The sequence below is a fragment of the Capsicum annuum genome, chromosome 5 (assembly GCF_002878395.1).
Source record: "Capsicum annuum cultivar UCD-10X-F1 chromosome 5, UCD10Xv1.1, whole genome shotgun sequence".
In the NCBI taxonomy this organism is placed as follows: Eukaryota; Viridiplantae; Streptophyta; class Magnoliopsida; order Solanales; family Solanaceae; genus Capsicum; species Capsicum annuum.
This window is the reverse complement of record NC_061115.1, coordinates 220359436-220382587: the sequence shown is the minus strand read 5'-3', so window position 1 is coordinate 220382587 and position 23152 is coordinate 220359436. Positions and strand designations below refer to the sequence as shown.

Here is a 23152-nt window from a genome sequence, read left to right as displayed (position 1 = left end):
CATTTCACTATTTTATTTTATTTTTTAAAAAATGAATAAACAAACACGTGTTAGCATATTAACTTTGATCCGATTAGGCCAAATTCTTTAATTAAATTTAGCCCTTTAAAATGTTGGAAGACCAGCCCCAAAACTCATTTTACTAGCCCAAACCAAACCCCCTAGCCCAGCTCACCTTACAACATCAAACAACAGCAACATCAACAATATGACCAACACAATCCTAAAAATCCTCTCTTCACGTGAAATTCAACCAAACACACTTCAATCACGAAAAGTCCACCGAAAATTTTAACTTTTGCAGAGCCCATAATCTTTGAAAAGAAAAACTTTGGTGCTCATTTTCCTTCTTCCTCTTTTTTTCGTTTGATTTGAAATTTGAATTTTGTGATACTTGAGAGTCTTTGAGTTGAAGCCCTAGTTCGTTTCTCCACACAAGGTCAGTAATCGCCTTCATCTTCACATTTTTTGTTTCAGTTTTTTTTTTTAGAAATAAAATACGATTGTTTATAGTTTCTTGTCATTTATCTCAACTCTGCCTATCTGGATCCGTTTGCTTATTCTATTTCTTTTATGGCTATGCGTGAAAATGGTTGATAAGAATTAATGTTATTTAAATTTATTTATTTTTTTGGTTAACTCATCCAATATCTATGTTTTAGTTTTGTATTTAGAGTCTATTTGGTGTCCTTGTTGCTGTTGTTCTTATTTTAGTAAGATTGCCTCGTTTTGATCTTTTTTTATGAATTAATTAATTTTAGGCCTTACTTGGTATGTTGTTGTTATGATCCTGAGATTTTATTTTGGTATTGCGGAAATTTTAAATATATCTTCAATGCTATCATCAATACTAAATACTCTCTCCGTTTTATTTTAGTTGGCCCTGTGAACTTAGTACTCCCATTAAGGAATAATTAATAGAATTTATTTTTATCAAATTAGCCTTATTAATTATGCTTTAAAAAAAACATAACTTTGAGTATTTATATTTGTTTAGTCATTTAATTATATGAGTAGAATGAAAAAATATGTGTAAAATAATCTTGATTTTACAATTGTACAAGTAATGTGAAACAAATTATTTTTTTAAATAAAAAGAGGGTCAAGTAAAAATAAAAAATGAAGAAAATATTAATTATACTCATATTATTTTTTTCGAAAATTGATACGTGCGTTACCGGCTAATTCCGTTTATGGCACCAGAGGTGCATGAAAGGAAAGGGCAAATAGTTGCATCTTTTTTTTTTTTATTATTAAAAGGGGTGTTGAAAGAAAAAAAAACAAATAATTGCTTTACTTTATCTTTTTGCATTAAAAGGGATGTCATTTCTTTATCAATTAATTTTAAAGCTTTATTGATTTTTTTTAATGGAATTTTTTTTTTAAAAGTCTAACTTCTTTCTTTCTTTCTTTTCATAAGATAACAAATGTTGAATAGCTTTGCCGTAAACTAGTGTTCTTCTTTATTTGAAATATTTAACGAGAAAGGATTATGCTTAATTAAAGTATTATTATATTGTTATAAAATGTAGGAGATAGAAGGAAAAATGTTCTATTAAAAGTTATGCTATGAAAGGTTTTTAAAGAAAAGGGTATTTTAGTTAATTTTGTCCAAAACTCATTATGTTTATCATTGTGGGAATACAATGATTTTTTTTTTTTTTTGTTGTTGTTGTTGTGGAGTTTGACGGATAACAGGTTTGAATATTATGATATGAGGTTTTTTTTTATGAGGTTGGTTCACGTGTTCCTTGACAAGGATTTAAGTATATGTTTTCCCCCGATGAATTGTTAGAAGTCTTGTTAATTTACTTTCTTTTTCATGTTCATTTGGATTGAGTTGCCTATTATATGAGACAAAAGCTGTTTACATCCCAAAATATTTATTCCCAAATGTTTGTTCCTAATAGGTATATGCTGATTTATTTTCACGGTTTCATTAAAATTTAATATTCGAATATTCATGTGGCACGTATTTCTTTCCGTTCATTTTCCTTACAATTAGTTTGGCTCCTAATCTATATTTTTCTTATTTTTTCATGTACACTAGGGAGTGTGTTTGGAGTCTCATGGCATGACTCCATCTCTGTTCAAATCAGAGAAGCGAGCAAATTGCATTACGTATCTCCTTCTAACAGTCTAGTGCATCCTTTCCTCTTTTCAAGCTTTACTCTTCTTCTGTAGAAATCTGTTATTATTATTTCTTTTCTTTATTTAATATTTCGTGCACTATTATTTAAAAGTTGTGTTTTTATATGTTCTTATGTGATTTCGTGTAGCGAATTTTTATCATTCCCTCTTCGCCCGTTAGATTTTAGACTTAGCATAATCACTAGACTTCGACATTTAATTTACATCATTAAAAGTTTTAAAATTTGTAGGTTAAAAGATATCTTTACAATAATGACCAAGTTTGTTAGAATCCTTTTAATACTTCTCTAATACGAAATAGTAGGTTATCTTTAGAATAATATTAGTTTCTTATTAGGTAATAATTTGGAAATCCTTTAAATATAAATTTGTGGTAGATAGGCGTATTATTGCTAATTTGGAAAACCGACTTTACTAATTTTAGATACGACAAATCAAAGTTTATTTTTAATAAAAAATGACATTTCACAAGTCCCTTTTAAGTATTCCTAATAACAATAAAAAATATTTTATCGTAATAAATAATAAATTCTCAAGTCATTATATATTTAAACAACTATATAATTTATCGATTCATGTAGAGTAAGGTAAGTGACTTATTATTTTATAAAATTTGATAAATTAAAAAAAATAGAAGGGTCATCCTTTAGAATAAATTTTTATTTATTTTTAGTTAAAAGCTTTATGGGCAGGTGCTATCTTGGAACCAGACTGGTGCTATCTTTGAACAAGTGTCTATGGGCAGACACATGATGTGTAACTCCTGAATCTACAATCCAACTGTCAGGACAAGCCTCGGATAAAAAACAAGTGGTAAACATGTCATATGGACTTGTTTCATATCCTTAGTATCCTTCTTCAACATGTTCATGATTTAAGTGTACTCTTCATTTGTGAATGTATGAGGTTTTGCCAGTGGTGCAGAATTTACATCATGACTGGAACTGGCAGCATCACCTGGTCCTACTACCATGCTTGCAGTTTGGGAAGACTTGATACCAATGCTAATATAGTTATTACCCCTATTATGTGGTGTGAAATTGTTACCACCAGCATTATGTGACCTGAAATTTGGAGGAATATAACCTTGTTTCTTCTTGTTCTTCCAATCATTTGGATACCCTATCAATTTGTAGTAGTTTTTTTTTATATGACCTGAGAGGTGACAGTAGTCACACTTTCTACTCTTGTAATTTGTGTTCCCCTGTCCATAACCACAATTGTGATTCACCTGCATAGCAAGAGGTTCTGATCTATCGTGCATAGCAAGCATACATGCTGAGTGTTGTATCTCATCCTCTATGAGCATGGCATAAGCTTGATTGAGAGTAGGAGTTACTACCTTAAGTAAGATTTATCTCCTAGCTTGAAAGTAAGATTTATCTCCTAGCTTGATCGTAGGACTCATTCAATCCACTCAAAAATTGTAGAAGTTTCAGTTGACACATATGATCTGAGTACTCTTTGGACTTAGGGCAATCACAGCTAGGATTAGGAACCAGAACATCATACTCACTCCACAAGGTTTTCAACTTAGTAAAATAAGCTGAGATTGAATTAGTACCTTGAGAATGCATATTGATTTCATGATGCAATTGATATATGCGCATACGATTCACTTTGTCATATCTTTCCTTCAAATCATCCCAGACAGCACAAACATTTGTAGCATACACGATCCCAGATAACAAGCTTTCACTCACAGTGTTCATGATCCATGAGAGGACAATAGCATTGCATCTTTCCCACTGTTCATGGAGTTCCTCTCTGTATGACTCCTTGTTGCAAGATCCAGTGACAAAGTCATACTTTCTCTTCCCTAAGAGAGCAATTCGCATAGATCGACTCCAAAGACTATAGTTTTCTGAACCAGTTAATTTGATTGGAACGAGTACAGTGCTTGAACTATCCAAAGCACTAATGAAGAGTGGATCTCTTTGATCAATTTTAGGTGCCATGAATGAAGAAATTGAACTGCAAAATCGACCAAACTTGCAGAGATAAAAGAACAAAAAATAGAGAACATATAGAGGTCTTTAGAATTCTTTGAGAATATGAGGAAAAAGGATTGAAATACTCTCAGTATTGAGCTCGTGTTTTTGATACCATGTGAAATTCAAGCATTACAGCTTGATAATCCATGAACAAGGAAGAACAAAGGAGAGAGTGTAGTTGAGAATTTTATTCTTCATCATCTGTACATTACAGCATTGCAGCTATTTATATACTTGAGCTAAGATAGTGAGCTCATTTCCAACTTAGTGACAGCTCATCATAACTGATTAACCACTTGCCTAACAACCTCTAACAACTTGTTATTGCTTACTGACTAACAATCGAGAAGCTTCCAGAACCTTCCATCCAATGGAACAGTTAGTGTAGTGTGGTTCTGTACAGTGTGTATCATATCTTGAGATCATACTTTGAGCTTGGATTAGTAGTTAAAATAATCTTTTTCCAAAAATTCAGTAGCAGCTGAACCTTGACACTCTCCATCTATCACATATTTTCCAAATGTGATGGGGAAGCAAAAGTAACGTGACAAGAAGTGCAACTTGAATTTGTATACAATTTATCTTCATCAGCTCGATGAGTACTACCAATTTGGTTATTAATATTGAGAACTGGAATATTATCTTGCCGAGCATTAGATGTGGTAGTGATGGGCGACAAGGTTAGGTAATTCTCTATAGCTTTTTGTCTTTGACTTCTCCCTCCACTAGAAAAATAATCGGAAGGCTTCCAACTAGGCAAAATTTTCATTATTATATAATTAATGAAGTCATCAATAAAATCTACATCATGATCATCTAGTTCCAAGTGTTCAACCATCTCAGCCGCAACTAAGAGTGTAATGTCAGTATAAAGATAAAAATTGAAGTGTATATTCCTTACTCTACCTGAAAAATTCGAAGGCTTTAAATAAACAAAGAGACAATTTCATTCCAAAATGCCAAAATAATAAAAATAATAATGAATTAGAACGCATCTACATACCTAAATGGCTTTTAATTCACAAGGTCAATGAAACTGAGTTCTCATCTTTCTTCTTACCCGTCAATTTAAATTCACTATTCTGATGAAACCTCTAAAATTCCAATGTCGGAGCACAAGGACTTCCAAAATGGGAGTCTGTATAAAATGATTGATTATACTCGAAATCTACATCCATTGAATGAGGTGCAGATTTCAATGAACTTAATGATCTTGGACTTTGGTAAGGTGAAAGCTAGAAACAGACTATGGGTTGGCTCATTTAATTTCTCAATCTGATGAAATGGATCTTTGAGAAGGTCCTGGGTAGGCAACCTCAGCGAAGCAGGAACCATGCATTTCTCGATGAATGCTTTGATTTGGGGATCAGTAACTTTGCCGAGGGAAGTAGGTTTAACACCCTGAGAATAAATAAAATTGCTTCGATTCACTAAAACATGTAATGCCTACACAACTTAAAGAAGCAACTTTATCAAACTTACCGAGCTAACTTTCTTAAAAATTTGAGCAGGATTTTTGCATTCACTATAAGGATCTTCAAAGGTTACTAGTTCCAACATACACATGCCGAAGGAATATATGTCAACCAGTTCATTGTATTCTTCTTTGTAAAACTCTGGGGCCATAAATTCTGGGGTCCCTTCAGAGGAATAGATAAAGTTAGTGTTTTAGAAGAGGGGACATTATTTCAATGTATATCGATACAAGAAGTATCTGTAACAATACTCTTAAAAGAAGGCTGCTCCAAAATGGTAGCCAATCCAAGGTCCCCAATCTTAATTTCTCCAGTATTTCCATCGACAAATATGTTGCCACACTTCAAGTCCCTATGAATGATAGGAGGGTTGTAACTGTGAAGATAATCTAACCCTTGAAGTGCCTATTTACTCAATTCTTTATTGCCTTCGTATCAACACTTCTATACTTCTTGCGGTATCTGATAAGTACAATTTCCATATTTATTGTATGACAACACAATTTGTAAGCAAAGAAAATGAGGAACTATGAGAAACTCATTGCCTCAGGTTCCCAGATGTGAAGAGTTCAGTGATCATGTTAACTGTTCTCTTCTTGTCATCAACCCATGAATCACAGAACTTCATTATATTCCCATGCTTCAATTTTCTAAGAAGATGCATCTCTGAATATAACTTTCCCAACTTATCAAGTGACTGCAAAACGTCCTCGACTTTCACTCGGCTCCATGCACCTTCAATACCATCATGTAAGTCAAATGCCTTGTAGTTGAAACACATTTTTTTTAAAAAGACAAAATGCTTTATGCTATGAATACACAATTAGTGCTATAGAAAAGAACAATAAAAAATCAGCAATTGAGTTTAGGAACATACACAGTCTTGAATGCACCCTTGCGCAAACTGTAGAGGAAACACAAGCAGGTGATAAATATAAATAATTGTCAGTGAAATAACACTCTGAAAATATAAGAGATGTCTCACACCGCCGTCGTCGCTCGCTCGGCTTTGTCTTTGGCTTCGGCTTTGGAAAATGATCGATGAGATCTGTGCACATTATATATGCTCACAGATTGAAATTCTGTTTAACTGAGATGTCTCAAGTTTTAACCCCTTCATGCCACAAAATTTGAAGTTCATCGATCAAAGGTTGCAAGTAGAAATCTATTCTGCTTTTTGGATTACACAGGCCAGGAAAACATAATTCAGAAATATATAGGGACTAGTCATCAGTATTTCAAGAGGAAGATTATAAGGGATGACAAATACAGGCCAACATGAATATGGCGCAGCATCTACTAAAAAAAAGAGAATTCATCCGTACATAATCCCAAAAGAATATTTCGTGGCTCAGCTGCAAAATCTGAATAAGTTGAATCAAAATGCTTCCAAGCCTCTCCATTAGATGGATGACACATAACACCAGTAGGCCTTCTATTTTCACTGTGCCATCTCATATGAGCAGCTGATCTGTTAGAAGCATACAACCTCTTCAACCTTGGTATTAGAGATAAATAATGCATTGCCTTAATAGCAATTGGATTTCCACTAGAACTACGCTTATATCGATGGTGCTGACAAAACTTACAGGACTCTAGGTTAGCATATTCCTTAAAGTATAACATGCAACCATTTTCATAACAATCAATTCTAATCGATGAGAGACCTAACTTTGACACCAATCTTTTCGCCTTATAGAAAGAATCAGGAGCCTCTAAGCTGGGGTCAACTAACTCTTTAATAAGGTCTATCATTGAGTCCATTCCTCCTTCAACAATATTCCAGTCAGATTTGATACTTCATAATCTAACAGCAACAAATAAACGAGAGTGCGAACACCCGTCAAACAAAGAATGACTAGCAGCATGCAATTGTTCATAGAATTTGCCCGCTTCGCTATTCGGAACATGTTCGACATTTTTCCTAAAGTCATCCCCGTGTTGCATCCCAAAAGCATCGTGCACCATTTCTGTCATTCTAGTATCTTGATATTCATTATGCCCTACAGACGTACTACTTTCTCCAACAACAAAGTTATTTTGTGCAACATCACCATGAACACCGCGCAATCTTAAAAAGTCCTCCTGAAATCCCCTTCTATAAAGATATTCCTTTACATCTTCTTCATTTATAAGATTTATACCATCACATCTAACACAAGGACAACGAATAACCCAAAATTGTGTCCAAACATCAAGTGTCTTAGCATGTTCAACAAAACTTTTCACACCTTCAACAAATTCCTCCCTAATACCCATTTTATTATCATTGTTCCATTGATATATCCAGTTATAATCAGGTTCCATCTACGCAATCAATCAGATTCAACTAATTAGATCAAGTCACAAAATTTTAATTATTACCAAACATAGCCACATTAAAAATAAAAAAAGTCCCCTTTAAAGTCCCTCAACTTAACCATTTTCAACCAACTAAGTTAACAACCAAACCGTATTCAAAAAAAAAAATCCCCTTTAAAGTCCCTACACTTAACCATTTTCAAGTAACTAAGTCACCAATCAAACCACATCCAAAAAAAAAATCACCTCTAAAGTCCCTACACTTAACCATTTTCAAGTAACTAAGTCACCAAACATTCAAGTAACTAAGTCACCAATCAAGTCACATTCTAAACAAAAAAATCACCTTTAAACTCCCTACACTTAACCATTTTCAAGTAACTAAGTCACCAAACATTCAAGTAACTAAGTCACCAATCAAGTCACATTCTAAACAAAAAAATCACCTTTAAACTCCCTACACTTAACCATTTTCAAGTAACTAAGTCACCAAACATTCAAGTAACTAAGTCACCAATCAAGTCACATTCTAAACAAAAAAATCACCTTTAAACTCCCTACACTTAACCATTTTCAAGTAACTAAGTCACCAATCAAACCACATCCAAAACAAAAAAATCACCTCTAAAGTCCCTACACTTAACCATTTTCAAGTAACTAAGTCACCAAACAAGTCACATTCTAAACAAAAAAATCACCTCTAAAGTACCTACACTTAACCATTTTCAAGTAACTAAGTCACCAAACAAGTCACATTCTAAACAAAAAAATCACCTCTAAAGTCCCTACACTTAACTATTTTCAAGTAAGTAAGTCACCAACCAAACCACAATCTAAATAAAAAAATCACCTTTAAAGTCCCTACACTTAACCATTTTCAAGTAACTAAGTCACCAATCAAACCACATCCAAAACAAAAATATCACCTCTAAAGTTCCTACACTTAAACCATTTTTAAGTAACTAAGTGTAATACCCTGTACTTCTACCTAGCTTCAAATCGTCCCAAGAATGTTAGAAACTTACTTTGAAAGATGAATCCACTTTTATATATGTGAAATTTTTAATATTTTCACTTTTTTGTCATGTGGAAAACTGAATAAGCTTTCCATCGATACCTATTTCGTCCAAATCCTAAATCGAATGCGAGAGTTATGGCCGAAATACAGAAGGCAGTAAAATCGCCCAGGTGCGACAGTGCAGGCCGATGTACCGTCGGACTAGCGATGGACCGTCACCACGACTGTTCCATTGAGGCAGTGAGTCCACTCTCTAGTTGAGTGCGACGGAGAGGTCCGACGGACCGTCGACCATGCGACGGACCATCGCACCCCACCATCGCCAAAAGGTAGTGAGTCCCAGTTCTATTTCTGTGCGACGGTCAGTCCAATGGACCATCGACCATGCGACGGAATGTCGCCACCCACCGTCGCATATCCCAATCGAAAATTTTAAGTCGTTTTAACAGGAGTTTTTTGGTCTTTTACTATCCGATTATATATACCCAGTTATATCTAACCTCAGCTCATTTGTTCATTATTCTTTCACAACAACAAAATTAGGGTTTTCTCTCTAAGATTAATCCCCAAGAATAAAATCTAAATCTTCTCCAAGAACTCAGAGATTCAAATCCTTCAAGTTCAAGAACTTCAAGAAAACTCAACCCAGGTATGCATAGTGTTCATCCATGGATTCCTTTCATCCGTGGAGCCCAAGAATCACGTTTTAAAAATCATGTGTTGTAAATATTTTGTTGTTGTATGGTTTCAAGTTGGGATTTTTATGGGTTATTATGAAGCTATGACATCATGTGAGTTGAAAACATGTAAAATTTGTTGTTTATGATGTGTTAATTTGGTCCTTAGGCCTATGACCTAAATGGTGCATGTAAGGTGTTTGGTTAAATGTTTAAGAGAAACAAGAAACATGTATTATGAATTATTATGGCATAAAAGATGAATTCGTTCTATTAACCTTATGCTTGAATGGTTTCCACGCTATTATTGAACAATGAATGTGTTGTTGGAATGCCATGATGTTAGGGTATGAAATTATGATCTTGATTATATGAATTCCTACCATATAAAAGATTATGTTAACCATGTACTTCATGAAATCCCCAACTTATTTTATTATAAATAGTTGAGATTGATCATGTATTCAAGAATGTCAAGAAGTGTCAAGTCTCCTTCTATCAAGTCCTGGGGGTACTTGTACCCAAAAAATATAGCTGTGTGCCTAGATCCAAGTCATGTTTTCACGATACCTACAGTCAAGCCATGATCCTTAGACTTCAGTCAGTCTTATGACTCAGGAACATCTCAGTAATCTCATGAACTCAGTCAATTATCAGAATTTGGTAACATTCTATCAGTCAACAGAATTCAGTAAACTCAGTCCACATACAGTTCAGTTAATCATATTTAGTGTCCATTTAGATGGGAATAGTAATTAGCATCGAGTGAACCCAAGGATGGGAACTCACCTGTCAGATTAGGGTATGATTCTTAGTAGCGATCCTTGCGTTCCAGAACTACATAGTTAGCGTAGGTCGAGACATCATACCTGCTAGTTGAGAGTAGATAAGGTCGCATAACGTGTTAGATTAGGGTTCCCACCATTCTCATTAGAGTACCTGCCAGATTAGGGTACTCACAGTTTGTCCTTACTAGTGGCGCGGTATTGATACCCTTCCAATCAAGGCACAGATTGGACCCCAGCTCAGCTATTATAGCGCATTTACTCAGTCTCAGTAAAAGAACTCAGATAATTCTTCAGAATATCAGGACTGTCAGATACAGTCAACTCAGATACAGTACAGAACTCAGATAGTTCTATCAGATTCAAGACTGTCAGCTACAGTCATTCATGTTATCAGTAAATTCATGTTATAAGTATATCAGTATTCAGATTCAGTTATCATGTTTCCACGATCTTAATTATTATGTATTCATGCATGTACTCTCACGTTCATGTTGTTCAGTAAGCTAGTATTGTTCATGCATATGAACCCCATGCATTAGCATACCTCACATGCATACTCAGTACATTCCATCGTACTGACGCATTTGTGCTATGACATTTTACTTTACGCCATAGGTTTAGAAGCATGAGCCTCAGAGCAGCAGTAGGATTTCAGATCATCAACAGACAAACTAGTAGTGAGTCCTCATCATTCCAGGATGCCTTATCATTTCAGTAGTTCAGATTTTAGTTTACTTCAATAGTTGGAGTTAGTTGGGGACATGTCCCATCAACTCCTTATTCAGACAAATCATGTTTTAGAGGCTTTCCAGGCTATCATGTTTCAGACAGTTTACTTAAGTTGTTTTGGGTATTTCATACCCCATTAGATGTTACATTTTATCAGATTTGAACCTTATGGCCTTACAGTTTTATGTATTCCACATTTATACTCTATATTATGCAGTGTACAAGTACAAATATCAGTCATGGGTTAGCTAGTGGTCCTTCGGGATTGTTAGCACCATGTAGCGTTCCGGTTACCATAATCGGGGTATTACACTAAGTCACCAAACAAGTCACATTCTAAACCAAAAAATCACCTTTAAAGTCCCTACACTTAACCATTTTCAAGTAACTAAACCGAACAAGTCATATTCTAAACAAAAAAATCACCTTTAAAGTCCCTATACTTAATCATTTTCAACCAACAAAGTCACCAATCAAGTCACATTTTTGAAAAAATCACCTTTAAAGTCCCTATACTTAACCATTTTCAAGTAACTAAGTCACCAATCAAACCACATCTAAAACAAAAAAATCACCTCTAAAGTCCCTACACTTAACTATTTTCAAGTAACTAAGTCACCAATCGAACCACATACAAAACAAAGAAATCACCTCTAAAGTCCCTACACTTAACCATTTTCAAGTAACTAAGTCACCAAACAAGTCACGTTCTAAACAAAAAAATCACCTCTAAAGTCCCTACACTTAACTATTTTCAAGTAACTAAGCCACCAAATAAGTCACATTCTAAACAAAAAAATCACCTTTAAAGTCAAGTTCAAGTTCACAATACAAATGATACAAGTTCAAGTTCACAATACAAATGATACAAGTTCAAGTTCACAATACAAGAAACAAGCAACAACAAGATCAACAAGATGTCAACAACAATGCTAGTGAATCGAACAAGGCCACACACGGCGTCACAAGACTTTAATATGAACAATAACAAGAAGATAACAACAATGCTAGTGAATCGAACATGGCCACACATGGCTTCACTAAACTTCAATATGAAAAATAACAATACTTCATTATAACAAATTAGAGGAAAGTCAACTTACCTTAGCTTGGCCTAAATTAAAGTGAAAGAGATAAGCGGTCAATGGAAAAATAGCAAAGCAATCCTTTTTCTGAATTCGGATTCTGTCAAACGGTAGCATCAAATTCTAAGCAACCCATTAGGCAAGTAGAATTAACAAAACTGGATCATTACTCAAAATAATAAAATTTTTGGCATCCTTATTTTCTTGTATTTTAGCTTAAAATCACCATCAACAAACCACCAACGTACTAAAACTACAATGGAGTATCAATATAAATAAACCCTAATTTACTTGCTATAACACACAAAGAGGGGAACTTATAGCTAAAATTGAATCTTCAACTAACTAAAAGGAAATTTCTTGAACTAAAATTGAATCTTGATCTAACTAAAACGAAATTTCCATTACTTTTTTTACTTTCAACTAACTAAAATTATGTAATGAAGCATAATAACTAGAACAAATGCTTTATAGAAAAAATACATTTTTTACTTTGAGCTAACTAAAATTAGTACCAAAGCATAATAAACCCTTTAGTTAGTATCTAACCAGAAAAACAAAGAGTTGAAGTTCTTGGAACTTATCAGGGCTTGAGGCGGCAGGAAACGACGGTAATAGGGTAGATTTGAGGATTTGGGGATTTTGTGTGTGTGCGGGGGGGGTCGGGGGTGGGGGTTGATTTGGGGTTTATTTGTTTTAAAATTATTAAAAACCGATGGGGCGGGTTGGGCCTTGTGGGGTTGGGTTTATTTAATTAATTTTTTTTAACTAATTTATGAAAACCGGCCACTTGTGGTCGGTTTTCCCAAAAAATTTCCATAAAACCAACCACAAGTGGTCGGTTTTATGGAATTTTTTTGAAAAACTGACACAAGTGGTCGTTCTTCGTAAATTAGTAAAAAAAATATTTTAATTAGTTAAAATAAAAAATTATTAATTAGTTTTAAAAAATATTAATAAATTAAGTTAATTAAAATTTTACAAAAATGATCACAAAGTAAAATATAAGTGTTTGAGTTAGTTTTACAATAGTTATTATAGAAAAACAATCACATGTACTCAATTTTAATAAAAATATTAAATCCTATAATTAATTATGTTTTCATCATATTAGCGCAATGCGTATATGTACAAATCAGATAGTTGGTTATTTTATCAACACATTAACAGGAGTAGTATATTTCTCAATAATATAATAATATCAATGAATTTTGCGAATTATGATTTATATTATAAATATATATATATATATATATATATATATATATATATATAATATCGTAATTAAAAGATAATTAGCCAAAAATTTATCGTAATTTGCAAAATTCATTGATATATACATATACCTCGCTCATAATACAACGTCTTAATCAAATCAATTATCGATTATTTGTGTTACGTTATTTGGCGCGGTCGTTCAATTTTCTGTCTCCCCTTCCCCTTCTTCTTTCCTCCCCCTCTCATATACCTCGTAATACTAGTCTTACGTTATTACAACTTCAAAAACATATGCGTGTCTACATTGACCCGAAATAGTATATCTACTATCTCAATATTTTGATATATATCAACGTATCAATCAAAATATTTTGATATTTAGATTCGGTTATCTAGCTTTCGATTACTACATACGTCACTACACGAGATATACGTATATATACATATATTCAATTGTCTATCAGTTTTAAAATACGTACTATAAACATCACATACACGATTTTACTACCCCATAATAATAATATACAACTTATTTCACAAATACTCAAATGAATTATAGATTACATTATTTTATGTCATTAATATACCTACTACATTGTTCATCAATCGATCACTACATCATATCTATCTATCTGTCTATCTGTCTATCTGTCTCTGTCTATCAGTCTATCTGTCTATCTGTCTACCTACCTACCTACCTACCTACCTGCCTACCTACCTACCTACCTACCTACCCATCCATCCATCCATCCATCCATCTCTCTCTCTCTCTCTCTCTATATATATATATAAACTCTTGAATTCGTACTATTTATATCACATCCATAAGTATATTACCTTATAATAGAACACGTTCGTTATATTCTAATGAATTATCGATTATATATTACATTATTATTACTGTAAATACGTACTATAAACATCACCTTTCAAATACGTACTATAAACATCAGTTTTCAGCTTTCAAATACGTATATAGCAATTTTCAATGGTCTATCCCAACGGTATGATATATATACACACGTATTCATTATATAAAGATTATGCATGTTTAAGGTCATTTAACGTATGTATAAAGGAAAATATTTATTTTATAAATTGAAACATTAGTAAAAGATAAACATTACGTTGTACATAATTTGAATGTTATATTTGATATATTTTTTTTAATGTAAGTTAATGTCGCTTTACTAATCTATCGGCCATTACCAGCCTCATGTTGGTCGGTGTGGGATTTCCCAGACCCAATAGCTTATAGATAGTCAATGGCATCAGGTTAACACTTGCTCCTAAATCACACAGTGCTTGTTGATGTGTGAGCAGATGCTAACACATTTGAGGTTTTTAACTCTAAATAATTGCAAAGTCTTAAGCAACTTTTGATTGTTTTTGATCGTTTTCTTGTGATATTGCAGTTGTAGCAAGGATGAGAGGAAAACATTGGAAAGATGAACAAAATAAATAAAATCTGGTACAACTGAGCTGATATGAGTCTGACGGCATTTCTTGCTTGCCGTCAGAGATATGATAAGCTACCAAAAAAAGGCGTCAAGAAGAACAGTGGATAAGAGTTACTGGATGAGAGTGACAACATTCTCAATATGTCGTCACAAGTATGGTAAGCCGTCAGAATATGCTGTCAGAGTGAGGCAGAACATGGTGAAATAAGCTGTAGGTCTGACGACATTTGCTACACGCCGTTACAAGTGTGGTAAGCCGTCATAGGACATCGTCAGAGTGAGGCAAAATAGGTCAAGATGGAATGAATTCTGACGACATATTTGAGACGCCGTCAGAAGACTGACGACCAACACCAATATGGCGCCACCTAAATCCGAGCCCAGCTATGATTTTGTTATTTCATTTCCTTAATTACGCTTTAGTATAAATAGTAGTTTTTAGAGTTTTTAAAGAAGGAAGTTTTCATTATTCTGAACAAGAATTTTGGAGGGAGAAATACGAACATTGTTTTCTTTTGCCAATTATTTTTAGTTTCTTTCTTACCAACTATTCTTGGGTTTCTAACTTGGGATTTAACTGAAGAAATTATTTGTTGTTTTCCATCTATACGTAAGTTTATCATTATCATCATGAATTCAACTTGTGATTTTCTTCGTCAAATCATGAGCGGCTAATTTCATTAGCCGGGGTTATAGGATCCAAGGATTAGGGTTTGATATGATGCTAGGTGTTTAACGGATTCAAAGAGTAGTAGAACATCTTGAAATTCTGTGGTTTTAACTGAAATCTAGTGGTTGCAAACATTAGATTATGCCTTAGATTTTAAACGGAGAAATAGACTAGAGGACGAGAATTATGAACAGGGACTCGGAAGCTACCAACCTTCTGTTTAATGATTAATGCCATAACTGGATTAATCTACTTGAGATAACATCCGATTGGATATAGATAAATTATCTAAGTTTGAGAGAATTAAATAATAAATTGTCTGGTGAGGTCAAGAGATAAGTCAGATAGTATCATAGTCATGGATATTCTGTTGTTTTACTCATTCCGAGAATCTCTAACATTACCTGGTATCTGTCAATACCCAAAACCTTTGATGATCATAACCCTGGTTTCCCGTTTATATTGATAATAAATCTACAAATTCAGAAAGTGAAGATTGATACATTGTGAACTTTAAACCCCCAACTTTCAGAAACGATGAACTACCAGTAAAGTATTTCGTAAACAAATTGACGTTCACACCCTATTCCCTGTGGGATTCAACCCCAACCTAGTTGGGTTTTATATTGATATCGATCACTTACGCCCATTCAAGAGTGTAATTTGAGCGTTATCATCAATCTAATATAATCCCAAGCAGATTTTACAGAGAATTCTCCGGTAGTCTCGAGTATCCAGTAGGGTGTATCCATTTCCTGCAACTGTGATGGAACTTGGATATTTTCTATTATGTATTCAGCTAAATTAGCAGGTAAAATGTTCCTCAACAATTGTTTGTCCACCTGTTATCACTAACGATATTAGCCACATTAAGAATCGACTCATCACAATAAAAATCAGCTAGAGTGACTTGATATAATGCTCCAAGACCCGTCCAATTATCAAACCAAAATTGAGAAGATCCCATCCTAGGCTTCCAGTAAATTTGATGCTCAATCAAATCCCTGGCTTCGAACATTTTCCTCCAAACGTGTGACCCTTCCTTCCATAATACAATAACCGAATTAATCTTCTTAGAGTATTTGTTGCTCATGAAAGCGCTCCACAAGGATGGTTTTGTCCTAAAGTTCCACCACAAGTAAATAAAGCCTTGGACACATCGAACATGGACCTGAACCCCAAGACACCTTCATCCTGTGGCAAACACAGCTCCAACCATTTTTCCCAATGCCTGCTTCTATCGCCCACAAAGTTGCTCCAAAAGAATTGAGCAAAAATCTTATGTAATTTTTTAATTACATAATCAGGAGGGTCGACAGCCGATAACAAGTGAATCGGCATGCTTTGTAACACATGAGAAATAAGAACTGCTCTTCCCCCGTGAGAAAGTAATTTCCCTTTCCAGGATTGCAATCTACCCAACACTTTCTGAATGAGGTCCAAGTAAAATGACATATTCCGCTTGCTATAAAAGATCGGACATCCTAAGTATTTCCAAGGAAATTCATCTCTACTAATCCCGGTAACAAGCTGCACCCTTTCCATCAATACAGGATCCGCCAAGTGATGCATATATACTGCGGTTTTCTCCTTATTGACTTTCTGTCCAGATGCCTTCTCATAATCTGTGAGCACCTCCATAATCAACTATAAGGAAATAGGGCACGAAGACAAAAAATGATGGTGTCGTCTGCATAAGCTAGGTGATTAATTTTTGGAATCCATTTAGGAAGACCAAAGCCGCAAAAATACAAATCACTGTGCAGAGAATTCAGACCCCTGGACATCACCTCCACAGCCAAAATAAATAAAGTGGGAGACAGCAGATCCCCCTGCTTTACTCTCCTGGAAGATTTAAAGAAACCATACGGCTGCCCATTTACCAAAACCGAGTACCAGTTGTTATTCACTATATCACAAATCATTCTGATAAACCTCTCGCTGAACCCCATCTTTCTTAGAACTTTCGTTAAGAAAAACCATGATAATCTGTCGTAGGCTTTCTGCATGTCAAGCTTTATGACTACATTAGGCCCTGCCTTTGTCCTCAATCTGATGTCGGTGACTATCTCTTGGGCAAGTAAGATGTTCTCTACAATGCTTCTGCCCTTCACAAAGCCATCTTGATTGGAAGATATCAACTCGGGCAAAATGCCAACTAATCTATCATGAATTACTCTTGAAAAGATTTTGTTGACGAAGTTGCTTAGGCTTATCGGCCTCATGTCAGAGAATGTGATCACCTCCTTCTTCTTTGGTAGCAACACAAAATTCGTGTGAGTAATAAATCTAGGTAGCTGTCGACCTCCAAAAAATTCTATAACCATTGTGCACACATCGTCTCCTACTATTTCCCAGCAAAATTGGAAAAATTTTCCAGTCTAACCATCGGGACCTCCAGCGCTATCACCATTCAAGCCAAAAACTGCATTCTTGACTTCTTCTTTCATTGGCCAGGCAACCAGCTCTTTATTTTGCTCCATGTTGATCATACTAGGGACATGTTTTAGAATATAAAACTTTGATGGAACACTTTCTTCTGTGAATTGTTTTTGGAAAAAATTCACAGCAGTATTGGCTACTTCCTCAGTTGATTCTAACCACTGACCATCTTGTTGGATCCTCCTTATCTGCATCCTCCTTCTTCTGTCATTCATCCGTGTATGAAAGAGTCTAGAATTCCTATCGCCCTCTTAAAACCAACTCATATTTGCTTTTTGCTTCCAAAATTCCTCTTTAATATGCATCACTCTTGTCAATTCTGCCTGGGCTTTTAATAAACTCTGTCTGTTCTACTGCGAAAGATCGAGTTCGAATTGAACTTCCAGGACCTTGATCACTTCCTCCATATTAGCAATTTTCTGAAAAATGTCTCCGTAAGTTGCTTTGCTCCAACTTGATAAAATTTTCTTCATCTTCTTCAACTTCAGATTAAACTGAACAAAAGGATTACCCGCAAACTCAGAATTCCAGTTTTGATGCACCACATCCAGAAAGCTCTCCTGAGTTGTCCAAAAATTTAGAAATTTGAATGATTTCTTAATTTGTGGACTGTCAACCTTGCACTCAAGCAATAACAGAGAATGATCCAAGCCAAATCTAATTAAATAAGTCACATTGCATCCCAGAAACATCTATTGGAATTCAAAACTGCCCAGGCACCTGTCCAATCTCTTAAAAATACAAGCTTCGTCCGTTAGACCATTCCACCATGAAAAAATGCTTCCCTTGAAGCCCAAATCAGATAAATTACATGTTTGAATGCAGTGCCTGAAATCTTCTGCTTCACTGATGGATACTGGAAGCCCTTTATATTTTTCCTCCTCGTCAACAATGACATTAAAATCACCTGTGACTAGCCAAGGATCACTCAAATGCATTGAATCCCACAAAGCAACCCGCTCCACCAAATCACACTTTGCATAAACAAGTGTAATTATTATCTACTTGCCGAGTTCATTATTGAATAACTTCAAAGAAAGTTATTGTTCCGTATCTATGAGCACTGTCACCTCGCAATTCTCATCCATAAAAATGCATATTTTCCCATTAATATTTGACAAAGCAGTAGGCATCCCCAACCTCCTCCTATACTTCTCAATTTTATGGGCATGTTGAAAAGGTTCTGACAAGCCAATCAGATAAAACTGGTGCTTTTTATGCATTGACAAAATCCTTTTAAAAGCTTTCTTAGTGTAAACTGATCTAATATTCCAGATAAGAGCATTATTCATAGCTACCTATTGGATTTAGACGCACTTCTCCTCGTTTGCATACCTGAAGTTGGCACGCTGTTGTCCCTTTGTTTTTTTTTTCTTTTTTTACCACCAGATTTTCCTTTCTATATTTTCCTCGGGGATAAATCCCCTTCCCTCGCAATATTTTGAAAATTTTGAGTGGTGGATTCCTCATCTCGATCAATGCCGGTAAATTCGTTATCTTTATCTCCTGGCCTTGCACTCTAAGCAACAACTAGAAGAGTAACGTTAGGCACAACAAGCTATCCCTGAGATTCTTTGGTATTGTTTTGTCGATTCTGTTGTGCCCCTGACTGCTCCTGGTTGTTGTTATTGCTATTTTTCCTCTTCCCCTTCTTATTTGAATTTTTAGAATCTCGCTTCGCAAACTGAGGATCCTCACAATCTGGCGCATCTGGTCGCACTTCAGCAACGTTATTAAAAGTAGTCATCTCTACTTCTTTCTCATTCTTATGCCCAGACGCATTCGTACTAACGGTTATATCACCTTGCTGCACTATCGGATTCACACCTGCATCTTCCTTGGAAATTATTTTAGGTTCTTTCACTGTCTCCCTGAAACTAACGCTGCTGCTTATGGCATTTTGTGGCTGGTATAAACACCTTGAACTTGACTATTTATTTGATTCCGATCATCGCCATGTTCATCAACATTGCAATCATGTATTTCACTTTCTTCTATTTCCCTGTATCCTTCCTTTGTGGTCGTCTCATACGTTTGAGATGGGATTTCTTGGCAAGACTGGTTAGTAGTAACCAATTGACCCCCATTCTCTTTGGAAAAGGCAGAAGTCACCCACTCTTTAGTGCTCTTCTCCTTAGCAGGAGAACCAGTGGTATTTCTTGGCTTAAACATAGGGGCATTTGCATTTAAATTCTTATCCACATTACTTGAGTTAGTAGTGTGACCTGCTTCAGCTACAACAATTTCATGTGGCACCTTATCCAGTTGATTATTCTCTCCATCACTATTCTCTAAAGCTGCATATTTATTTGAAATTTGAAGGGGTGCACCTGGTTCCTTACCAACTTCCAGTTCCTTTCCTGTAACTACACTGTTTCCACTTTCTAAATTTTGATTTTTGCTATTATCAACCAAAGTGGGTCGATTTTGGCCTTTACTCCATTGCCAGGTATTTTGAATATTCCCAACAACCTTGTCGCTCGATAAGATTCTAATTGGAACATTAGAATTTTTCCCGTTCATAACAGGTTGTCCTGAACCTCGATTTGGATTTGCACCAGTAATTGGTTGATTTTTTTTGTCACTTGATCAATGTGTCCAGCAGCAGCATGTTGATCAGTTTGCTCGACACTATCACCATCTTCTTGTTTCTTATCATTCGAAATGTGTTCAGGGTGAAGAACTCTACACCCCTCTTCGTCATGTCTCTGCAAACAACAATGTTTGCAATACTTTGCATAAAATCATATTTAATTTTTATCCACTTGGCCCTTATTTCTCCAGTAGAAGGATTAATACATTGGATTTGGACTCTCTTTGGGTGATCTGCCAGCAAATCAACTTCCCACATTTACACGTGCACAACTTGGTGGCGTTTTATTTTTTGTAGCTAAATCAACTTGGAGTGGCTTCCCTACGGAAGAAGCTAAAGAAAAAAGTGCCTCCTTCACAAAATAATGAGGTGGTAAAGTAGGAAAAGAAATCCATGCCATCGCAACTGACGTCTCTTCCATCGGATCAAACCAAAGGTCCCACTTTAGCGGTCTCATCTGATGATACATATGCTTATCCTTGATGTAGTATGCTGGTTTAGATAGCAATTGAATATAATCTTCAAGTTGCATACATCTGATTAGCACATGACGGTTGCAAAGAAAGCAAATATTGCAGTCTCCTTTTGTTTCACATTGGCTTGGGATCAGCTTCTGTAAAGCATGTATTTCTGGCCAGCTATAAGAAAATTTTCCAACAATTGCATATTGGAGATTTTCATGAATTATCATGCGCTGCACTTCATCCAAACTCCACTGCACTGTGGGTTCTCCATGATGGAAAATAATAGGTTTTATAGAGATTGCCGGGATGGACTGTTTTGGTGGATTTTGTGTGGTGGGTTGTAGAATTTGTGCATAATTTAGGGCGGGGGTAGGATGGACACCCTCAGAAGGAGGCTGCCCAGTGGCCTGAGCATCCATGAAAGGGCTGCCAAGGAGAAGCACAGGGAGAAGAAAAAAATCACCAGAGAAGAGAGAGAAAGAGGGTTTTTGGGTTTAGGGTTTAGGGTTCAAGCAAGGACGAAAGGAAAAGGGGCTCGGGAGACGGATCAATAGTCGACTCCGAGTGGGTAGCAGTGGAGTCAAGAAGCCTGTCGTCAAACATAAATCAGTTCGTTGGGGATAAGAGTTTTCTTCATTTTATCTTATCAAACTAGTACAAAAAGCAGAGAATGAAGCATTGGCCCGAGAAAGAATAAACGATATGGCAGATAGACCGCCAATATTTCCTCGATCTAATGCCCCTTTTATGATTAGAGTCGATTCAGATTAGGAGAGGGAAAAAACTTGAGCTCTATGATTTCAAAAACGGGAATGCATACTCCATGAACTCCTTCCAAGACTGATAGAGCGTAATTGACCCTTTTACTTTACCTACATTATTTCCTACTTAATCATATAACTAGACTTTTAGTAAAGTACAAACGGAAAACGCAGAAATTGATGAACTTCATCAAGGAGTAGAGTTGGGGCACAACTGCGGGGGGAACCAGCATAAAAAACCTCTTACGAGAGTTGCTTGCCTTCTACCGATTGACTGCCTCTATCCCCTTATTTCACTTTTCCCTATTTGCCTACTCTTTTGCTTATATAATACTACCCTCAGGTTGGTAAGGAGGGAAAGCAGCTTCAAAAGGAAAGAAAAGGGCAGAGCTTTATGCTCACTCAACCATGGGCTTTTTTTTTGATTTGAGAGACCTCCTCATTTACATACGCGGACCCTTTGCTTTCTTCATTACTACGGTTAAAAAAATGGAGAATAGATAGCCATATCTTCCTCAAAACTTCCATGATACTTGGAAATATTTTTGTTCATTAGCTCTGCTCGCAGAGCGGTATACCGAAAAAAAGAAATGGGACTACTTTACTTAAGCAATTCTTGTTATTGTTATTCTTTCCTTAGTTGAATTGCCCTTCTCTGGCTTTCCCTTTAAGTAACAAGGGGGTGAGACTGACTTTCATTCATTATCGATGATGCAAAGGACAGATGTGCCTGCCGGTAGAAAGATAGAGATGGGAAGCATACACTGAAAAATGAATGTGAGCTCGGAAGGAGATGAACTACCGTTAGATTTGTATGTACTAAACTCGTTAATGAAAGAGATAAGAAGAGCCCTAAGCTGTTGGTCTCTAACTAGAAAAGTAAATGCTTGAGCTTGAGAAGCTTCTGGTCCAGTAGGCCCATAAAATTCACTAGCATACATGGTATTATTGAACTAGACAAAGTAATAAGCAATGAAACCAAAAACAAATAAAGCACTCAAACAAACTATAAGACAAGTAAGCCTCTCCAGACCATACAAGCACACCGTACGGTGAGCCCGCGCAAAGGGTTTGGTTAAGATATGCCAGATTCTCCCAAGTATACAAATGGAACCTAACCATACGTGACATCCAATTATATCTTCTAAATCATCCACACTAACAATCCATCTTTCCCCTCCAAAGGGGGGATTTAGTAAATAACCAAAAAATGGAAAAGATTCTTCAAGAGTCTCAGGACCCAAAAGTGCATGATAAATACCACCAAAGCCCAATACTGTAGAGGAAATTAAGTGAAGTACGCCAGATACAAAATATGGAAAAATG

The 23152-nt window shown here is 35.5% G+C and overlaps 1 protein-coding gene across 1 annotated transcript; it reads right to left on the bottom strand.

The window, feature by feature from the left end:
- Positions 1-19566: 19566 nt before the first annotated feature.
- LOC107872214 (type-2 histone deacetylase 1-like) lies at positions 19567-20531 on the bottom strand. Its single transcript, XM_047412296.1, has 2 exons — positions 19928-20531; positions 19567-19835 (listed from the first exon to the last, which is right to left on the bottom strand). The coding sequence occupies exons 1-2, from the start codon at positions 20529-20531 to the stop codon at positions 19567-19569; spliced, it is 873 nt and encodes a 290-aa protein (XP_047268252.1).
- Between the last annotated feature and the right edge of the window lie 2621 nt (positions 20532-23152).

Coding starts and splice junctions, on each gene's coding strand:
- LOC107872214 (XM_047412296.1), bottom strand. CDS start 20,531: ATGAACGGGAAAAATTCTAATGTTCCAATTAGAATCTTATCGAGCGAC. Junction 19,836..19,927: donor AATAAATAGTCAAGTTCAAG/GTGTTTATACCA, acceptor AGGAAGATGCAG/GTGTGAATCCGATAGTGCAG.